The following is a 23843-nucleotide window of genomic DNA, read 5'->3' as shown; positions in this document are numbered from 1 at the left end:
GTTAAAGACTCTGTGTTCGGTCACTGAAGTTAAGCAGCGCTTCAGTTATTTGTGCTTGAATGATGAGGCCAATTGGACCTGATGGGTGTTATTTTCTAGGCTTTTAGGCTCTCGAAACTCTCAAAATAATAAATAATGAGAAGATTATAATTTTTCGGAAACCACAAGTGATCCTTTGAATATATCAACTAAAAAACATTTTTTGTGAAAGCCGATTAAGCTGCGAAAGAACAATTTGAAATAAGTTGAAGATTTAATAGAAAACAATGTTCAGCCTTCAAAAACCAATTAGTAAATTTGGTCCACACATACTAACTTTTTTTTATAGATATTAATTAAAATTGTAGCTTTCATTCTTTTTTTATGATAGGAGAAGCCAATGCAGATTTTAATAAAACATGAAGTACAAATTAATATTACTTAAAATTTAGTGTTTGGCAGAATCCATTTTTAGTTATTTTTTTAGTGGATTTTACCGAATCTGATATGACTTAAAGTTATCAAATATAATTGACAAAATTCTTAGAAATAAAATAACTGTTTAACTCTAAAGATGAAAAAAAATAAGAAACATTGGACAAGTGCGCATTCACGCAACAAAAATTAAAGATTAAAAGAAATAGTCAATAAATCAGAAGTAATATCAAAGTATCTTCATTTTCCCATGCGGTGACCGTTTTTTATTTCTTTTTAAATCTTTATAAGCATAAACTCAAAAAAAGTCAACTTGTGTAACAGAAAAGTCGACTTTACAATTAAATATACAATATTTTTTTACAATATATTTTTTTATTGGCGTAACGTTCAAAATAAAGGAAGATATAGGAGCAAGAAAATGAGGAAAAGAATTTAAGGACCGCCTTCTTTTCTTTCTTTACTTGTTTTTGCTAAACATTTTCAAAGGACGTATTTACATACCCGCTAGTCTAAATTTGATCACTCTTTATTATTGTGTTCGTCTCTTTTTTAATTATAGGATTGTTCTCATTGGGTTTCAATCATATTCTCTAAAGAAGAACTTAGATTTTTATTTTATCTTCTCATTGCTTCACTTTACTTCATAATTACTTCATTTTTAATGTGCCTTTAATGAAAAAATCCCGGATGTAGATTTAGTTGAAATAAAAAAATCAAACTTGATTCCCATCCTGCAAGTTATATTATTTCACTTATTATTCTCTCATGTAAATTACATGTCTCCTGAATAATGCATTTCTCCCCCTGAAACAAAACCCACTACATTACACCACATCAAAAGTCAGAGAAAATTAAAAATATCCTGTTTACATTTCATACATCTGGTATCTATTTTCACGATAAATGTTTTCTCTTCCACACTTTCCTATCTACTATCACAACAGCTAGTCCAATAATCTCCTTTCTCTCCATCTTCTCCACCATACAGGCTTCGAAGAAAATCCGCAGATTCAAGAAGATCCATGGAAGATTCAAGGAAGAAACCAGATACACAAGCATGAGGATGGAGAATCCAGGAAGAGGAAACCACTTTCGCATTACCCGGAATTCTACAACTGAATGCATCTCTATGCGTCCCATACTCCAGCCCTCTTGTACTTGAACATGAACCTAATATCTACCCCCACATCATCATCCTGACTCACACCAGTTTATCATCCCTCTCGATATAGACCCTCTGAAGCGGTGGTGTACGTTACAATCAAATCCCGAAAAAGGAAAAAGAATTAAAAAAGCTATCTGCCGCGAGATGATGAAAAAAAAAAGAAAAAAGCGTCACCCGTTGGCGGGTGGAATGACGAGGGGATGATGGCAAAGGGACGTGGGTGCGGGACGGGTAAAGAAAATCGCTCGCAGGCTATTTTCCGGAGGAATTTTCATTGGATGGGCGCCATTTTGTCTGTCGAGGGCTGCGGGGTAGTTCGCTTTCCTCTGATTGGTCGTCGCTAGGGTAACGCTTCCCCTTTCGCTCCAATCCCAACTCACGCTCCTCCGTTGACGGAGGGTGAGACTCCGGTCGAGTCGGGGGTCGTTTCAACCCCCACGCTCCCCTTCCGCAACCCCCGAGTCAGCAGGATAACTGCATTTCGCGGACAGAATCCCGCAAGAACTCACGGCGAGCGGTACCCCTTCGGTCTCTCTCTCTGATCCTCGACCTATTCGTGAACGACGTCGCCATAGTCGTTGTTATCCTCGTTCCTCCGGGTGTCTCGGCTTAACGTTATTGGGGCCAATTATTTCGATATTTGAATTTTCAAGGCCGTTCGCGCGCGGCCCCCCTCACCCCAGACTAGGTAACCCCCTCCTTATTCACCCGTCGCCACCCCCTCGAGTACGGCGCGGGAGGCAACCCTAATTGGATCGACGACGATAATCTGATTTGAATTTCGAATCGGACGAGGCCAACCGCGACGCATCTAACGTATTGTTTGGATCTTAGAAAACAGTACCTTCAATTTGGGAAGAAACCAATTGGGCTTGTTCTTGCGGTGTCGGTCGCGTCACCGGGTCAACGAGATTCCGGGTCATCGGTTCGTGAGGGCAGGTGAAGGTCAACGGGAATTTGGTTCTACGAAGGTGTTGATGATTGCTTGTGGGATTTGTGGACTAATAACTGAGAGGAGACTTGTGAGAGTGAAAAAAGTTTGAGGAGGTTTGCATCAGTGGAAGATATCGGAGGTTTAGGGAAGAATTGAGTTATATCTAGTAAAGTGGTATCTAGTGGGAAAAAGAAAACAAAAATAAATGGTACCAAGGAAAACAATCTAGAAACCTAAGACCTACGTTTGACGTAAACAAATTTGTTGGTGCTTTAAAAAGTTTTGTCTTCACTCGCTTCTATCAACGGGATCAACAAATAATAAAGACTTCGAAACTAATCATATCCACAGAAACAATCAATGGAATTATAATAGACTTATCCCTCGTATAAATATATCTCTCACTTTTTCAATAATGAAGACTAGGGTAATATAACAAATGGACCATATCCACCTCAGCTTGAAAAAGAATCTGTTAATTTATTTAATAATGGATACATCAACTCTTGACCTCATCTTTTAAAACCTTATCACGTATCCTCCAAGCAGTGGTACTAAAACTAGAAGATCCATAGAACCTAGAGAATTCTATCCTTTTTATCAGAAGTTTGCTGAAGTAGAGTCTTTTTAAACTAGATCAAACCCACGTATCTACATTCCCAAAACCCCAAAACCTAAGAGAATTAAGCTTCCGCAAAATATCAGTGAGTGAGGAAATTGTTCGGGTGGGATTTGTGAAGATGTCCTTTTGAAGAGTGACAATTTTCGCGTTTGGCAGACCTCGGCAAGGTCACCCCGGCATCACCCTGGCTAACGACTTATCGGGAAGCAGTGGGCCGGGTGGCGGAGTTGGATCCGTCGGTGGTACCTCCGTCGGCGGCGGCGGATCCTCGCTCTCAACAACGGCCTTGAGTCTGGACCATCAACAGTTCAACATCTTTCCTGCGATTTTCAGCAGGCAATTGAACTTCTCAGCAGCGGCGGCTGCTAATTGTGGACAAAATAAACTTATGGACGAACTAAGACCAAACCTAGGCCTCTTAGGCGTTGGTCTCGTCGAGAACGATACTTTTCATTTGAATCACAATCAGGAAAAGAGGAAGTGCAGCAGTACCAGTTCTAACGAACAGGACTTTGGGCTGTATGGAGTTCATCAAGGAATCGAAGCGAGTCCGCCGACGCCCGCCGCGACGCCTGGAAGGAACAGCGTTGGTGCTAATAGTACTGTTGGTGAGTATGTTTTTGGATTTTTCATTTTTTACGATTTATGATTTGTAATTTGTAATTTATGTAAGATGATTGAGTGGAATGTTTTTTTTAGAAGAGGGTGCTTCTTGATTGATACCCGGTGAATGATGATTATGATTATGATTTATATTTTATGGATATTAAGAATTTGTTTTCGAAGAAATTTCTTTTTGATTCAATAATTTTGGTAATTATTGAATTTCTGCTATGGATTTTAGAGCTGGGAGACACTTTTGCTATAGATTTGTTTAAATTGTCGAAAATTTACGAAGATGATGGGTAAAAAGTATTAGACTAGGAACAGAAGTATTGTAAATAAACTGCAATTTAAAACAAGTAATTACAATTCGATTCAATCAAGCTTATACCTTTATAGAATATTTCATTTAAGATGTACTACAGTTACATCGACGTAAAAAATGAGTATTGTCAAAAATGATTAATAAAATTGAGGAAAATACTTCCATTGTAATTGGAACTATTTTTGGAAGAGAACTGAAGATGAAATTTAGAAAAAGTATTTCTGGTTGAAATTGTTTATTCAACAATAGTAATTTATATTATTATATTTTTGCCTTTTTTAAGGTAAAAATTGTAATGCTTTTTTAATCCTAGCATTGTAGAACTTATTCCATTCCTTAAATTCTAAATATGTTTGGTATGCTTTATTTAATATTTTTTATTTAAGAGTTATAGAATTGTTATTTTTATGAACAATATTTTTCTTGAATAATTTCTTTTTATTATAAGCTTACTAAATATATTTTTAGAGATTCTTGCAAGGAATAAAAGGAACCCTACAACATCAGGATTGAGTAAGAATGTTGACTTTTACCTTAAAGAAAGCAAAAACATAAAACTCTAAATTAATATTGTTAAATAATTTTTTTAAACTGAAATCTGTTTTTATAAAGTTTACCTTCAGTTCTTTTTCAAATATAGTTTTTTATTGTAATAAAAATGTCATGTGAAAATGTCTTTTTAGAAAATTTTAGTTTCAGAAACAGAAATCAGTCCATTTTATTAGCAGTAGTATAATATCTATTCAATCTAACCTACTTTAAAAGAATCTTATTTTTTTCATGCTGGGAAACGATTGTACCTCTCTAGATTATGGTAGAGCATGAGATTCGAAAATGAATGGTTGCATACAATATTTTGGTTGGTTTATTTAGTTTTGTTTAATTGAGAAAATTAAAAGAAAACCACTTTTTTACATTTTGTTTCATGGTATATAAAATTCAAACTTTTTTCTGTTTTTTATTTAAAACTGATATAGTAGCAATAAGATTAAAAAATTGAAATTTTTTTCGAAAAACTGAAAAATCTGAGAGGGAATAATTTTGGTATAAAAATATATAATATTCGTGCTTTTCATACATTTATTGTGAAAATTGGTTTCTTTTATTACAAATATATTATTTTGTTATTATTTATCTGAATATCGGGTATAAATTAACTTTCGATTGAGAAAGAATTGGAACCAAAAAATAGAATTTTAAAAATACTAAAACAATTTTCAAAATCTTGTCACTCGGTCTCTTGTAGCGTGGTACTCTTAATATTCAACATAATTATCAAATAGATAAAGATATTTGCAATGCGAACATGCTTACCATACGTTCAATCCCACAGTTTCTTAAAAAATCATGTTAATTCTCGTCAAAAATATTTTCTCAATATTTCCTTCACTTGGAGAGATTTCTAATTATGATTGGACTTTCTTTAAAATAATTTTCAGCATCTCATAAAAGATATTATAAATTCTTTAAGCAATTACCATAATTTTCTTTAGTAGAAAATTGGCTTCTTTTATTATAAAAAATAATTTGTTACTGTTTATCTACCCATTCAACATGAATAACTTCTAAAAAAGTGATTTACATTTTTTTTTAATTCTATCAAAAAAGATCCGGGGCAAACATATTTTATTTAAAAATTCTAAATCTCTCAAAAACTAACAGAAACTTAGTTAAGTGTTGCTTGGCTCTATTTATATTAATCATAATTAATAAATTTATACATTCTGAATAGTTTATTGCAAATTTTAGTTTTATAGATATTTTTATTCCTAAATTTGTTATAATGCAATCAATCTCAGAAGTTTTTTGAAACAATATTTTGATTCTTGTGAAATATGTTCTCATATTTCAGATATGAGTCAGATTTTTGAATAAAAATGAGATCCAATAGATAGACAGACATAGACAGGCATATATATATATATATATATATATGCCCATATGAGACGATTGTCAAGTTATATTGAAAATGGAATTATTTGAAGGATTACATTATTATTAATTAATTATTGAGATCCTCGAAAATCTTATAAAGTACCTTAAAATTAATTAAAAATTGATTGAAATGTTTGATAATTTAAAATGTTGTCTGAAATCTTTTTGAACCTAATAAAATATTCCTAAAATCTTATTAATCATATATAAAAACAAATTTCAAATCTACCAAAATTTATGTAAATTCCTTAAAAATGCCTGAAATTTTTGTAATCCTGTGAAAAAAATTCTTAAGTCTTGTAAAGTCCCTGGTAATCATTGAAAGAAACCTAAAACATTTTAACTCCTATGAAATCCATAAAAAACCTCATAAGGTTTGAGAAATTTGTTATATTCCAATTAATTTTTTTTTCTTTTCTTAAAATCCTATGGAATCTTTGAAATAATATTAAATTCCAACCTTTCCCTGTAAATATTACATACACACTTTTAGTCGCTAAAATATCAATAAAATAAAAATTTCATTTTGATCATTACTTTTTTAATTAATTCTTTTATGAAAAATAATAATACATTTTTAATCTTCATATTTAGAGCTTCCAAAAGCAGATCTCATTATTTTGACTTGAAAAATATCGTAAATGGTTCACATAAAAACATTGTATTTAAAAAGAAAAAATTATAATTATACAATAAGAGGATACACGCAGAAAAAAAATTTTCTTGAACCAAAAAAACAGTTTTCTTGGATGTAAATACAAATATGTTTTAATTGAACAAAATGTAGTTGGGTCAACCAAATATTTTGTTGTCCATATAATACCCATAATCTATGGATGAACCAACTAAAATTGTGTTGATTCAACCAAATAATTAGTTTTCTGAGTGTACTTCTTAATCGCACAATTTATTATTTTTACACTTATTGTTATTAACATGAATAGGAAAAAGATTTTTAATATTATTCTTAAACACTTTATTCTATTAAATATAAAATCGAATAATTCACACTTTTCGAGTTTCACCCTTATACGACAAGTGACAAAACAAATCAAAAATTAGACAACAGTGCGATTTTAAAAAGTGGACAACGTGTCATCTCAAGATAGACAAATTTTCCGGTTGTTGAGCATTGAGTACTACACGTGTACGTTAGTGGTACAGCGACAAGCCGGCCTATTGACAATAAAGCAGACATATGGTACTACCTGTTCTATGGGGCTATTATTATGTGCTCATGGGGGATTAAGGGGGCTTAACACTAGGGGTTCTCTAATGGGGTAGTGTAGCACTCAGCAAAAGGAATCACTCGAATCTGGCACCTCGGAAAGCGTCCCATTCCCCTTTTCAAAAAGGGGTGATTATGTTACATTGTTTATTTAATGCAACACTTTCTCTCGAGTATCACAAATAGAAATACGGAGTCAAAATTGCTAAAATATTTTGCCATTTAAAAAAATTAACTATGCATTGCTCAGTGATGGAAAGTAACTAATTTTTTTTAACAGTTACTCTAATTAGTTTCTTTTCTTTGAGATTGAAGGTGGTAAGGTAATTTGCTTTTGTAAATAGGTGATTTCTATCTGTCCAAAAAATGTAGATATCTCAATTTTGTACAGGATACAGTGAAAATATCAGCAGAAAAAAATTCTAGAAATATGGGATATGTCGCAGATGAAGGTTTTCCCTATACTGAAACAGATGCTTGAAAAAAACACTATTATCTTACGATCATTTTTGAATAGTCAACATACATTACAAAAAATCTGCGAAAAGTATATGAATTTCTTTTATCCTTTCTGCAATAAATGGTAAAATTAGGATTCATAAATAATCATTTGATATTATGTGAAACCTTAATCTGGACGCTTCCTGTATGGAACGTGAAAGGCACACTGGGTCAGATGGACCCATCACTAACTTTAAGTGCTAGCTGCAACCAGAGAAATGATTTTTTTGGACTGTAAAAATTCATGCATTTATTTTAACTTATTAAAATTAGGAGCGAACAGTTTTTGAATAGGTGTAAATATATCAAAATAGTTTATAAAATTAAAACCGGTAGATTAATTCGAAGTTTACTATTCTCAAAATATTGTGAGATAATAGTACTATTTTTACTTTCACTCGTCAGAAAATAATGGCTAATTAATTGTAAATTGCAATACTCTGTATCTGTGTAGGGAAAACCTTAACTGTAACATGGGCCTTGTCTCAGATTTTCAGAATTTATTTTCTCCTTAGATATTAATTTAAAATTGTGGTATTACGTTTCTTGGAGAAATAGCAATTGGCAATTATACAAAAAAAAGCTTATTTAATTTAATTTAATTTACATTTTTTCAGTAATAGTGGTTATGGAAATCGTTAGTTTTTTAGTCTCTTTTTCACAATTTAAATTTGGGCAGTTAGTTTTCGAAAGATGTATAGGTGTTTCAGGAATCAGATTTTAAGTAAAGAAAAAGATTCTAACCCAAAAATTGACTAAAATTAACTAAAAGGGACTAATGTGTATTAATAATGTGACTAATGATCTTTCGAATAAAAAATAATTCTATAAATGCCTAAGAATTGAAGGCGAGTTTAAAGAACTTCAGGATGAATTAAATAAAAGACGCCCAAAAAATTGTATTGTATTTTCTCGAGTAGAATTAAGCGAGCTTAGAAGAATTCAAGTAAACTAAATGGATTTGAGCGTGATGGAATTGAACATGACTTAAAACATCAAGAGAATTGTAAGAAATTTAGAAAATTTTGATTAAATTCATGATAAATTCCAAATTAATTCAAATAAGAGAAATAACAGAATTCAGGGCGAATTTAACAGGATTTGATTTAATTAGAAAAAACAGCAAATAGTGAAATAAGCTTCAAATTCGATGAAATTCATAAAAATTTAAGGTGAATTAAAAATAATTGAAAAGAGTCCAAAATATTACAAAAGTTAATTAAATGCATTAAATTTAGAATAACTTCAGAAAACTTCAAGTAAATTCAAAATAATTTGATGAGCTGCGTGTGAAGAATTCAAGGTGAGTTTAAAAGACTTCAGGGTAAAATGAAAAAAAGTAAAAACAATCAATTAAATAGAGTAGAACTGAGGAAATTTAGAAAAATTAAAGTGAGTTTACAAAGTGCAGGGCAAATAAAAAAATGTAGGAAAATTTCAAAGAATTTGAAAAAATTAAAAAGAATATAGGATAAATTAATTAGAATTCGACATGAATTCCAAATTGATTAAAATTAATTTAACAAAATCCAAAATATTTAATTGATTTTAGTTAAATTGGAGTAATTTTAGAACAATGCACGGGAATTAAACAAAGGTTGTGAAATTACTAAGAATTAAAGATAAGTTCAAAAAAATGCAATGTGAATAAAAAAAATGAAGAAAAAATCCATTGAATAGAATAGAGTAAGATTAAGTGAATTTAGAAGAATCCGAGTGAACTCAAAAGAATTAAGTGAGAGTTATATCCTCACGAGAATTTTAAAGAATTGAGAATGTGTATTCAGAAGAATTCAGGGGAACTTAAGAATCTTTGATGAAATTCGTAAGAATTTGAAGGAATGTAATTGAACAGAAATTTTCAAATAAAAAATTGTCAATCAAATTGAGCAAAATGGGAGTGAACAGAATACAGAAAGAATCTAACAGAATGTTATTGAATTGAACGAAAATTAAAAAAATCATAGAGTTAGATAAAATTCAAGTGAGTGAAGAGGAATTTTATGAAAATGAAAAGAATTCGATGAAATACAAAAACTTTCAATGTGAATTACAAAAGTTCAAGTGAATTGAAAATAATCTGAAAATATTTAAAAAGTTTAACAAATTCCTTAAATTTGCAAATATTTAAGAAAAGTGAAAGGAAATTTAATTTTAAAAACCCATTAAGTAGAGTAGACTTCAATGAATTTAGAAGAATTCAAGTTAGTGCATCAAAATACAGAGAAAATTAAAAAAATTCGGGAGAATTATAAAAATTGGAAAGAATTAAAAAGAATGTAGGATAAATTAATAAAAATTCAGGGTTAATTTCAAAAGAATTCGATGAAATACAAAAACATTCACTGTGAATTACAAAAATTCAAGTGAATTGAAAATAATCTGAAAATATTTAAAAAGTTTAACAAATTCCTTAAATTTGCAAATATTTAAGAAAAGTGAAAGGAAATTTAATTTTAAAAACCCATTAAGTAGAGTAGACTTCAATGAATTTAGAAGAATTCAAGTCAGTGCATCAAAATACAGAGAAAATTAAAAAAATTCGGGAGAATTATAAAAATTGGAAAGAATTAAAAAGAATGTAGGATAAATTAATAAAAATTCAGGGTTAATTTCAAATGAATTCGATGAAATACAAAAACATTCAATGTGAATTACAAAAATTCAAGTGAATTGAAAATAATCTGAAAATATTTAAAAAGTTTAACAAATTCATTAAATTTGCATATAATTAAGAAAAGTGAAAGGAAATTTAATTTTAAAAACCCATTAAGTAGAGTAGACTTCAATGAATTTAGAAGAATTCAAGTCAGTGCATCAAAATACAGAGAAAATTAAAAAAATTCGGGAGAATTATAAAAATTGGAAAGAATTAAAAAGAATGTAGGATATTTTAATAAAAATTCAGGGTGAATTTCAAATGAATTAAAATCAATTGAAAAAAATTCACAATCTCGTCGATTTTAAAATTCATTATAAAACTTTGATGAATTTTGAGATTGAATACTCTTGCAGTAGACGATTATAATTTTTTTTTTAATTAAAAGATGAGAAATGATTTTTTTTTTCATTAGGATTATTTCAATAACATATAAGTTTTTTCCTGAAAAAAGTATTTTCTTAAAAGTTCATTAAAGACATATTTATCGTGTAATTTGGAATACAAAGCCTAAATTATTAACATTCTCACATATGTTATAATCAAATTACTGCATTAATTCCTCTTCGTTACATGACTAAATTTCTGCATGAATATGCATCACTGCAAATGTTATTCACTGCCATGTAATGAAACATTGAATCGGAAAATTAAAGCCAAGATAGAAATGTGATTGATGTAACTTAATTTTTTAGCGAATAATAGCCGTATCAACAAATATTAACAAAATTTTCGTCTTTTAAATTAAGGGTAATCTCTTTAATCATTGCAATAAATACACATTATTTTTATGCATATTCGTTTCGATGAATTATTTAATTGAACTTCCATTATTATTTCATCCTTTAAAGCAGAGTGAGCAATACATTTTAAACTAACAAAAATCATTTTCAAAGGAAAAAAATGATGAGTCTTTAATCAGAAAAATACATTTTTAACAAATTATTTCAACTTTTTACACAAAAGATGAATTTTTCACAAAAGTCATAAATTATTAACAAAAATAATGCATTTTTAACAAAGCAGCTCAAATTTCAACCAAGTATTTTTGTTAAAAAAAAATGTTATTGTTAAAAAGATTAATTTTCTACCATAAAAGATTAATTTTTAACCAAAAAGTTGAATTTACAGCTAAAAATCTTCCCGCATCGCGGGCACATTCTCATTGCGCGCTAGGCGCGCGATGGTTGAATCTCACGCTTCGCGCTCGATAATAGGTTACCTCGTGCTCGCATATTTATTCTTTGCATTTGGAAAGCTTGAAAAAAACTTTATCAAAAAGATCTCTTTTAGATGGCAGTATTTATATGCGTCTTCATATTCTGAATTGCCTACTTAATTAAGTATAGTTAAAGATCAAGGGCATGTGATACTTTCAGTTTCCCCGGCTTTTTTTCATAAAAATGAAAATTTTAAAAAACTGAATTCGGAGATGCTATAAAATATCATAACGGACGTCCCCGGACTCTTTTTTGAGGGATAATAACAAAAAAATGTATTGTGCTAAATAAAAATTTTATGCATATGCATTATTTTGAGGTTACGTCGTTTTTCATCTCTGCCTTTCCGATAATCTGGAAGTTATTGATGAAATAAACTTTTTTGATTTCCTGCAAAAAGGGTTACTTCCGGGAGGTTAGTTACTATGTTTATTTGTAAGTCCAAAGTTTTCGGCCAAAAATATTGTGTAGTTTGGAAGTAACGCTCGGGTGAATTGTAACACACATAACCTCGAAATATACATGCACGTTCTTAGCAATATCAAAAATTTTTTGATAAAAAAACACAAAAAAAGTGTGTGGGGACATCCGTTAGCATGTTCGCTATCATTTCCCAGATTTTTAAGGCAAAATATTTCTTATCCGAGGAATAAAGCCGGAGGAACATAGAACTGGTAAGATCGACAATTTTCCAAGTATCACATGCTCTTAAGTTTCTCAAAGCTCTGTAGGCTTTGAGGTACGCATTCTCATCGTGACACTCGCGCTGCGCCCTCGATTTCCGACAGACATTTGTAAATAGGTTTTGTTGGATTTTTTTCTCGTAACTTTCGTCGTTTTCCACACATTTTTTTTTATTTTACTTTTTTCAACGTTATTTTTCACGAATAAAAGAAAAAGTACGCGTCCTATCAAGAAGTGATTCTCAACGAAATTGTTTTTTTTGGGATAACCATTTTTGTTAATTCATCTTTTTTTGTATCCTACAAAGTTTGTCCACAAGATGGATTTTTTTATTTTCTATTATTTTTTGTGCAATAAAAATTTGAATTTTCGATTTTTGAACAAAATCCAAAAATTGGTTATGATAATCTTTTAGGGCTTTCAAAAAGAAATGTTTTTCTTCTCTTGACTTTTTTTCATATCGTGCGTTTTTCGGCTTAAAATTTTGATTTACGGTTGATTAAAAAATTTTTAAAACGCTATAACTCTGAGAATTTTCTTTTTATCGAAAAAAGTCATAAGGATAAATCGTTTGCTCTTTTCAATACTATAAATAATTGTACATAGAATTTTCAAATTCAGAAAAAAGTGGTCTCAAAAATGTTCAAAATGTGCTCACTTTTTGAATTTTTATTAAAAATAGCTGGTTAACGAACTCGTCCTTTCTTTTAGGAAAGAGAAAAAGTGTGCTAAATATGGATTTGATTCGTTCATTTTTTCGAGAGTTATCGTGTTTACGGACGGACGGCCGGACGGATAGACAGGCAGATGCCATCGTGAAAACCTGATTTTCGGATTCAGGGGGTCTCGTAATGTGGAGATCCGTTGAAAAAGTGTGATGTCAAATTTCCGACAATTCTAATACTTTCTCAATCTTAAATGATGAGAATGTAAAAAAGATTAGTTTACAACCAAACTGATGAATTTCAAAATTCAAAGGATGAATCATTAAACAAAGGTAATGCGTTTTATCAAGGCAGTTCAACTTTTAACCTGCTCTAGTTGAATTGTAAAAAAAATGTTGTCACCAAAAATTTTCTAAATTAAAAAACGCATTACATTTTATTTAAATATAGTTTTTGACTAAAGAGATGAATTTTCGAGTAAAATCATGAAATTGCAAACAAAAAATCAGTTTAAGAAAAGTATTTCAAGCAAGTAGTAAAATTTCCAATAAAAGAAGATGAATTCTCAACAAAAATGTAATAGTTAATAGTTTAACTGAAAAAATTTCAGTTTTAAATAAAAAATGAAACAGATAAATTTTTATTTATAACAAAATTAATTTTGAACAAAAAAACAATGAATTTTGAACAAATTGGTTAAAATTATCACTCACAGGAATAAGTTTTTAACTAAAATTATGAATTAACAACAAATAGAAACTGAATTTTTAACCAAAAAATATGAACTGTCAATGAAATAGTTGAATTCTCAACCAAATCAGATGAATCTTGAACTAAAATAATAAATCATTATGAAAAAAGGATTATTTTTTTTACAAATAAGTTACACTTTGAACCAAGTAGTTCCAGTTAAAATAAAAAACAGCATTTCCCAATAAAAAACTTATTGGTTAATATTTCAGCCAACAAATATTTTTATTTTTATTTAAAAAACAGTTTAATTGAAGCATAAAGATGAATTTTGAAGCAAAAAGATTTATTTTCTAGTAATAAAGATAAAATGATCTAATCAGTAACGTCCGGAGACTAAATTAGTAATTTCAAATGATCTAAACAAAGTCATTTTAAATGAATAATCAGTAATTTCATTAATTGAATCAGGCATTTTGATTTACCTAATCTGTTACTTTTAACGTGTTAATCAATCATTTATAATTCGTTTAAATAATTTATTACAATGTAGGACTTAAATAAAAATTTAAGTTAAAAATACATTTTTTTCTTGAATAAATAAAACTATTTATTTGAAAATTTAACTTTCTTGGTCCAAAATTTACTTGTTTGTTAAAAATTCATTTTTTAAAAATGAAACTGCTTGGTTAAAAGTTCATTATTTTGTTTAAAAATCCATTTATTTGTAGAAAACTCGTGTTTTTTCTTGAAAATGCAACAATATGATTTTAAATGCAACTGTTTGTTTTTAAATTAATTTTTGTTTTCATAGAAAACTCAGATATTTTGTTGAAAGCTTAGCTTTATTGGATGAAGATTAATTTTGTTGTTGAAATTTCGTCTTTTTCTTTTAAATGAAACCTTTCGGTTCAAAATCCATTTAACTGGTTAAACGTTCATCTCTTTGGTTAAAATTTTCTCTTTTTTAGTGAAAATTTATCTCATGGAGGATACTTAATCTTTTTGGCTTTCAAGTACAACTGTTTGGTTGAAAATTGCTCTCATTTCGTTGCGAATTCAGCTTAACCCAAAAGGTAGGGTAAGTTGATGCAAGTGAACTTTTTAAAATAAACTTAATATCTAAATATTTTAACTATTATATACTCAATTTTTCCTTTGAAGAATCCTTGGCAGAATTTTTGGCATCATAGATATTTTCTATGATATTATAAATTATTGGATTATAATTAATTAAATTATTAAATTTGATAATCTTTGAGGGAATGGGATAGCACCTTCTTTGATCTTTTCAAGGGTGGTTGCCTGATTCATCGGTATTCCATATTATCTGCTCCGATTATTCCTTGCACTCGACTTCCAGGTTCCATATTTTACCATTACGTTATCGATTATATTATTTTTTTTATCAAGTGATATATGTTATACGCGATGCATTAACCGAATCGGATAATGCGTCGCAGAAGAAAAGAAGCTCTACTTGGCGGAATTTTTTGCATCTTCGATATTTTTGAAGATATTCTAATCTATTAGATTATTATCTAGTAGATAATAAATTTAATAATCTTCGAGGGAAAGAACACCTTCCTTTTTTCTTCTCCAGGGTGCTTACCTGATTCGTCTAAAATCCATATTATTCCTTCCGATCTTTTTTAAATCTCGACTTCCACGTTGTATATTTTGCCATTACGTAATCGGTTATATTTTTATTTTCAGCGATTGATATATTTTATGTTACGTGTGATGCAATAACCAAATCGGGTAATGTGTCGCGGGAGGATAGAAGCTCAACCCGACGGAATTTTTTGCATCATAGACATTTTTGATGACATTATAATTTTTTAGACTATTATCTAGTACATGATAGATTTGATAATCTTCACGGGAACGAGATAGCACCTTCGTTTTTTTTCTCCAGGGTGATTACCTGATTCGTCGGAAATCCATATTATTCGGCCGATTTTTCTTGACTCTCGACTTCCACGTTTCTACCGGTGCTTTTCTTCGTGCTTTTTTCTTGGCTGAAATTATAAGACGAACCTTTCGTCTTCCGCTGTTCCGGGAGAGGAAATTACGCGCGCGTTTATTAAGGGAGGCGAGAAAATCACGGGTGGGAAAGCCCATCGACAAGGTACTTTTAATACCTCACTGAACTCGAGGAGTTAACTACGTTAATTTCTCTTCCCTTCTCTCCACCTCCCTAGTCCAAACCTTCTCTCTTTCTCTCCTTCATAATTCTCTTTTTCTCACTTTCTCTTGAGTGCAGCGATGTCACTTTTTCATTTGCATCACAATTTCAATGTGACATGAAAAACCTTTTCCGTAAATCCTTGACCTGGGTGCGAGTCCTCCTCCTCAAATTATTCCCGCAAATTCGCTTTATGTTGTTGATGATCAAATTGGAGGAAATTCTCTTTTTAATAGGAGGCACTTTGTTCGTAGCAAATTGGACCTGTTTGGAATCAATTTGTTGTACTCGATTAGATGCTCTATACAATTTTCTAAAGTTTTATTTATGGGATTGTGATATTTAATTTGAGAAATATTTTATACCTATTATTTGAAATTATTGTTTGGCTAGAAGTACTTTAAAACTTCACTAAACACAGGACTTTTTCAATCATTTTTTTTTTATTTGATAAACTATTATTTCATTAGCATTGTGCTGTTGTATCAAATGGAAAATCTTGAGACGTATATACTCTTTTGGTTAAAAAGATTCTATTATTTGGTTGAAAGTTAATTATTTTGTTTAAAATCAAACTATTTTTTTATAAAGTTATTTTGACGTTCAAAAATGAAATTTTTTCTTGATCATACGTCTTTTTGGATAAAAAATTTGTCCTTTTTTATTTAAAAATTCATTCTTTTTGTTCAAAATTCATCATTTTAGTTGAAAGTTCATTCTTTTTGATTGAAATGTCTACTACTATATTTTTTCAGATTGCACCCTCTTAGTTAAAAATTAAGCTATTTAGATGAGAATTTAATTGCATTTTTGAAAATGCCACTATTTTAATAAAAAGACATCTCTAAAGGTAAAAAATTCAACTGCTTTGATAAACATTCGTTTTTTAAATAGAAATGTTGTCCTTTCCTATTGAAAAATTCATCCTTCTCTTTAAAAATTTATATTTTTGGTTAAAAGTTTATTCTTTTTCATTAGAAAGTCTACTACTATATTTTTTGTTCAGAATTCATTACTTTTAGTTTAAAATTCTACCTTTTGGCTTAAAATCTAATTATTTTGTTGAAAGTTAACTCTTTTCAATTTAAATTCATCTCTCATGATAAAATATTAAACTATTTTGTTGATCAAATGTCTTTTGGGATAGAAAGTTTTTATATTGAAAATTCAAATTTTTGTTTTAAAATTCTTTTTCAGTTCAAAAATACGTTTCTTTCATTGAAAATTTATGCTTCTTTATTGAAAAGTCTGCATATTTATTTTTGGTTCAAAATTCATCATATTTGGTTAAAAATTCTACTATTTGGTTGAGAATTTAATTATTTTGTTGAAAATCAAACTATTTCGTTAAAATGTTACTTTATAAGCAAAAATTCAATTGTTCTGTTAATCATTCGTTTTTCTTCGAAAAGAAAATTGATCATTTTTATTGAATAATTCATCCTTATCGTAAAAAATTAATCTTTTTTGTTGAAAGTTCATTCATCTCAATTGAAAAAGTTTCTATTATAATTTTGTTTCATAAGCCATCATTTTAGACAAAAATTTCATTATTTAATTCAGAATTAAGTTGTGTTGTTGAAAATATGACCATTCAATTAAAAAGTCTTCTTCTCTTGTTAAAAAGTAAAATGTTTTGTTGATCATCTGTTTTCTTGGATTGAAAATTCGTACTTTTGGATTAAAACTTGATCTTTTTTCTTTGAAAATTCATCTGTTTTAATTATCATTTTTTTAGATTAATTTTCATTCTTTTTAATTGAAAAGTCTGATATTAAATTTTTTGTTTAGAAGTAATTAATTTTGGTTAAAAATTCTACTCTTTGGTGAGAATTGAAATGTTTTGTTTAAAATAAATTATTTTCTTAAAATCGCATCTTTTACGGCCGAAAATTAAACTACTTTGTTGATCATTTGCCTTTTTGTAGATAGAAAATTCGTCCGTTGGAATAACAAATTTCTCTTTATAGGTTTTTTTTCAAACTTCTTTTGAATTAAAAAGTCTACAATTACATTTTTGTATCAGAATTCATCACTTTGGATTTAGGAGTTCTATTATTTGGTTAAAAATGTAAGTATTTTGTTGATAAATATTTTGTTTTGTTGAACATTGGTTTTCTAACTAAAAATGTATTGTTAGATTGGAAATTTATATTTTGCTGAAACAGTATTCTTTTTTTGTTTCCAAATTATTATTATTATTTCCAAATCTTGTTAGTTCAAAATTCATCTATCTCAGTTAGATAGTTTAAGTGTATTCTTAAAGATTCGTTTCGTTTGGCTTGAAAATTGAACTATTTAATTGAAAATTCAACTGTTTTTGTTTAAAGATTCATCTTTGTGGGTTGCAAATTCCACTATTTGGTTAAAAATTTAATTTTACTATTGAAAATTAAACTAAAGCTTCAAATTTCAAATATTTTGTTATAAATGCAACTGTTATATATACATTTTATAATTGTTAATTTAAATATTTCGTTAAAAAATCATCTTTCTGGACTGAAGATGAATTTTTATGTTAAAAATTCATTTTTTTGGGAGGTTTAGAGAAATTTTTTCTAAAACATTCGACTTTTTAGCTTGAAAACTCAACTCTTGTTGAAAATTCATTGTTTTGGCTTGAGAATTTATCGCTGAAGTTTTTTTTTTTTCTTTCGGAATATCGAACATTTTCTATACTCTAATTCCCTTCATGTTTCGGATTTCGAAAAAGTAGAGTGTCCGATATCCTAATGATTCTAATCCTCGACAGATGCTGGCTAGTGGCCAATTGGCAGCTGAGGTTTCCAATAATGGCCAAACTCTTACTCGAAATGTCATTAAAGTCATCACTATCATTATTTTCATCCACTCCTTTTCTCATGTCCAGATGTCCTTTTTAGAGACTGCAAATTAGGACACATTTTCTTGCACCAGTGAAACTGAAAATGAGCAGCTTGAAGATTAGCAAAAGGGGTTCTGATTTTTAATCCTAAAAGCTTATAGGTATCACAAAATAAATTTAGTAGAAAATTCTATTCTTTGAGGGAAAAGTAAATATTATTGTATAATATATTTTGTTTAAAGTGTTGCACAATGTCTGATCCAAGGTCTGATTTATAAAACTGGAAGCTGAACTGTTTAGCTTTAAATCAAGATTAAGTATTCAAACTGTTAAAGGTAAGAGATTTCTTTATTTGAAGTAATCAAAAATAAAATGCAATTAAAAGAGACAAAATTAGCGATCCTGAATTTGCAACTTTGCAAATTAAAGATTAAAAAAATTTAATTTAAAAACTTTTGATTGAATTGTTTATTAATGAACAACCTATGCCATGGAAACCTTCTAATCTCAGTAGATTAACTTTTGAGAGCTTCAAAAAAACTTTATCTGACAATGAAATATTAAAAATGAGAAACTATCAATTTCACAAACTTTAAATATACAAATTACATTTTGCTACTTTTATCGTTGGAAACAATTCTCGTTTTTTCTTTTTTTTCTCGTATAAACCAATAAAAATAGTTTTTGGTAACTAAAGATTTCACGGGTCAAAATGCTTTGAAACTAGGGGAAATAGGGTGATTTTTCATGAAAATATTTAAATAAATTCTTTTAAATAAAATAATATATAGGTAGCATATTAAAATTAATATAAAATGCTTTAATTTGTGAATTTTTAAGTCAAAATATATTGCATTTTCAACAAAATAGTTGAACCTTTAAAAAAAACATATGAATTTTCAACCCAAAGACGAAATTTCAAGAAAAGAGTTGGGTTTTATAGTTAAAAAGTTGAATGATTTGGAAAATAGTTGACTTTTGAATAAAAAAATTTCATTTCATAGCGGCATTTTCAACCAAATAGTTGAATTTTCAAGCTAAAAAGGCGGCAAGTTTTCATCAAAACATTTAATTTTTAGCTAAGAGCCAAAAAAAAAAGATTTTTGTTTAGAAGACAGTGGATATTTCATCAAAAAAGTTCATTATTAACCAAGAAAGAGAAATTTTCAAAAAATAAGTTAAATTTTTAATCAAATAGTCGAATTTCTAAATCAAAAAGATGATTTCTTATAAAACAGTTGATTTTTTAACAAAACAGTTCATTTTCAACGAAGAAAGGTGAATTTTAACCAAACAGGTTTTTAGCAAAACCAAATAATTTTCAACAAAAACAAACTAATTTTCAATCAATGAAGTTACAACGAAACATTGGATTTAGAAAAAAATAATTTTTAAACAAATAGTTGCATTGACAACCAAATAGTGGAACTCCCAATAAATAAAGAGGAATATTTCAACGAAATACTTAAATTTGTAACCAAATATTGGAATTAGGAAACCAAAAAGGATGAACATTCAATCAAGAATGATAAATTTTGCACCCAAAAATAATCACTTTTCTACGTAAAAGATTAATTAAAAAAACAGTTGATTTTTTGACAAATAAGATGACCTTTTAATAAAAGAATTGAATTTTTAAGCAAATAGTGAATTCTCAACAGAATATTTGCATTTTAAAACAAAAAAGATTAAAGTTAAACCACAAACAGTTGAATTATCAATCTGAAAGTTTTTAACCTAACTTTAAACAAAAGTTGAATTTCCAAGCCAAAAAGATGAATTGTTTAGAAGACATAAAATACATAGAAGACCATTAGAGCTGATTTTTTATCCCAACGCACGAGTTTTTGACCAACACAGTTTAATTTTTGATAAAAAAGGTTGACGTTTGAACAGAATAGTTCAATTTTGAACAAAATAATTGAACTTTTTAACAAAATATTTGAGCTTTTAACCAAAAATATACGATTTTCTTATTGAGTTTGTGGAAAGAAGGAGAAAAATCCGAATTAAATAAAAAAGAAGGTTAGAGGAGATCAGTTAATTACTTTTTATTATGTGCTGCTCTGATGAAATTGAATGAAATCATTATCATATTAACTTTAATGTTTCTTATTGAAAATTAAACACCATTCCTTATCATTGCCCGGTTTTCCCGATCCAGTGGCCATCCTGATTTAGGTACAAAGATCTTTTAAAACGAAATATTTCCGATCCCTGATCAGGAATAGAAATAGAATTATGAGCTACATTATTTTATAATCTTGGTGGATTACGACTGAACGAAAAGTGATAAGAATGATATATTTGCTGTTTATTCTGAACCAATCTACTCTGATTATTACTTTTTCTAAATAGGAAAATAAATAATTCAACAAAATTCCTAAAACAGATAAAATTTAAAACATAATTTGTTCAACTTTTAATAAAAATATGTTTCTTTTCAAAAATTAAGATTAAAAATTGTTTAGCCTTGATTGAAAGAACTCTCAAAAAAATTCATAAGGAAACCAAGCTATTCATAAGAAACCAGCATAAGTTTCTATTATTAATACCTGTATTTTCCTAGAAATAATCTCTGATGAGAAGGTCTAAATTGGCTTTGAAACATGTTGTTTCCTCGTAGTATAAAAAAAGTGGAGAAAGAATAAACAAAGAGGAAGAGGTTGGTTTTGGTTGACTTCTCTCTCTCTTTTCTTTTATTATTTGTTTGTCTGTAATGAGTCAAAAAAAAAAAATTTGGAATTCTAATTTTGATTTGTGAATTTCAATTAGCATAAGTATCTATTATTCATACCTGTAGTTTTTCTATAAATAATCCCTGAAGAGGAGGTCTTAATTGGCTTTAAAACATGTTGTTCGCTGATAGCATGGAAAAGGTGGAGAAAGATGAAAGAAAGAGGAAGAGGTTGGTTTAGGTTGACTTCTCCCTCTTTGTTCTTTTATTGTTTAATTGTCTATATGGAGTCAGAAAGAAAATAATTTTGTAAATCTAATTTTGATTTGTAAATTTCAATTGGCATAAGTGTCTATTATTTATACCTGTAGTTTTTCTATAAATAATCCTTGTAGAGTACGTCTTAATTGGCCCCCTCTTTTCTCTTTTGTTATGTAATTGTCTACAATGGGTTGGAAAGGAGCTAGTTTGGAAATCTAATTTGAATTTTTTGAATTTTAAGAAGCTTAAGTTTCTATCATTTATACCTGGAGTATTCGTATAAATAATCACTGATGAAATCTAAGTTGTTTTCGAAACAGAGTGATCCCTAGTAGTAGTAGGATAAAAAAGGCGGTGAAAAAATAAAGAAAGAGGAAGAGGTTGGGTTTGGTTGAGTTTTCCTTCTTTTTTTATATAATTGTCATATAATTGTCATATAATATAACTTTATATAATTGAAAAAAATAGTTTGAAAACCTAATTTTGATTTGTGAATTTCAATTAGTATGAGTATCTATTATTTATATCTGTAGTTTTTCTATAAATAATCCCTAAAGAGGTGGTCTTAATTGGCTTTAAAACGTGTTGTTCGCTGAAAGCATGAAAAAGATGGAGAAAGCATAAAGAAAGAAGTAGAGGTTGGTTTTGGTTGACTTCTCCCTCTTTTTTCTTTTGTTATATAATTGTCTATAATGAGTCGGAAAGAAAATAGTTTGGAAATCTAATTTGGATTTGTGAATTTCAATTAGCATAAGTATCTATAATTCTTACCTGTCGTTTTTCTATAAATAGTCCCTGATGGGGAGCTCTAAATTGGCTTAGAAATATGTTGTTTCCTGGTAGCATAACAAAAATGGAGAAAGATTAAAGAAACAGGAAGAGGTTGGTTTAGGTTGACTTCTCCCTCTTTTCTCCTTTGTTATTTAATTGGCTATAATGGGTCGGAAAGGAGCTAGTTTGCAAATTTAATTTTAATTTGTGAATTTTAGTTATCATAAGTTTCTCTAATTCATACCTTTAATTTTCCTATAAATAATCCCTGATGTAGAGATGTAAATTGGCTTCGAAACATGTTGGCCCCTAGTAGCATAACAAAAGCTTAGAAAGAATAAGGAAAGAGGAAGAGGATAGTTTTAATTGACTACTTTCTTTTTCTGCATCTTTTTTCTTTTATTATTTAATAAATGACATCTAAACAGTCGGAAAGAAGGTATTTTGGAAGTCTTATTTTGATTTGTGAACTTTTTTCATGCTCTGACTTAGGTGAATAAAATTTGTTATGGCAACGCTGATTTCATTCCGATCTTGAATGCATGATATATGCTTGATCATAGATGATGTGTCCTTTGGTTTGAAATAAATTAAGGGTTTGAAAAGTAGTGTAGATCATCTGTTTGTCTTCGTCTTATTCGACGAACTTGACCCCATTTCCTTGAGTAGGTAATGGGGCAAGGTATGTAAAGTGGACAGCATTCATCCTTGAACATTGAATCAGCATGTAACATGATTAGGTCATTAACGCTCTAACCAAGTTAGCATAGTGCGAGGGACTTCGTTGGCACGGTTACCTCGTCGCTCACTCCGTTCATAAAGCAGTGAGTGAGGTACAGAGTCAATGACGCCCCAGTGTGATTCCCAAACCAAACGGGAATCCTAATTGTTCTTAACCCAATTACTAAGTATCCTCATTTACTTGTTTAAAAGGATTTCTGAAAATATTTCTGAATTAAAACCCCAATTGATAGATTTCCAGTTCGAAATGTAATCATGTGCTTACATGATAGTCCAGGAACATTATTTATCATTTTTTATAGGGTTTGTTCAAAAACGTTATATCAGATAATTTTTCCAACTCCCGCCTTCTTCATCAGAGTTCATCACTAAAGGCCTCAAATCCCAGGGTGACGTCACAAATACGACCCGCTCCCCGCCGTTCAAGTAAAATTTTTGTTTTTCGATTTCAGTTGAAAAAACGCCTACAATAAAACACAAAAGATACAAACATAATATTATAATAGACTTCATAGCCAAAAATTCTAGCAAAATGTTAAGAAAAATGATGAGTAAAATGCGAAACAGGGTAAATAGAGCGATTTTTAAAATAGAGGAATAATAGAGGAATACATTTTTTAAAATGAAATTAATGTATACAGTCTGTCAAGTTAAAGCGTGGGTAACTTTTTTGGTAAAATATTTTATTTAAACGCATGTTTCTACATGGAATTACATTTGTCAAGGTGTCGAG

At 29.2% G+C, this 23843-nt stretch overlaps 1 protein-coding gene across 1 annotated transcript in view; it reads left to right on the top strand.

The window, feature by feature from the left end:
• The first annotated feature begins 3511 nt into the window (after positions 1-3511).
• The window catches only part of LOC117168002 (homeobox protein prophet of Pit-1-like), a 155804-nt gene continuing 135472 nt past the window's right edge, over positions 3512-23843 (top strand). Inside the window, exon 1 of the mRNA XM_033353312.1 lies at positions 3512-3746. Within this exon, the coding sequence (XP_033209203.1) occupies positions 3527-3746 (220 nt within the window). The 5' untranslated portion in view covers positions 3512-3526. The remainder of the gene's footprint in view (positions 3747-23843) is intronic.

The sequence above is a fragment of the Belonocnema kinseyi genome, chromosome 2 (assembly GCF_010883055.1).
Source record: "Belonocnema kinseyi isolate 2016_QV_RU_SX_M_011 chromosome 2, B_treatae_v1, whole genome shotgun sequence".
NCBI classification, from domain to species: Eukaryota; Metazoa; Arthropoda; class Insecta; order Hymenoptera; family Cynipidae; genus Belonocnema; species Belonocnema kinseyi.
The sequence above is the reverse complement of the archived record's forward strand: the minus strand, read 5'-3'. Positions and strand labels throughout refer to the sequence as shown.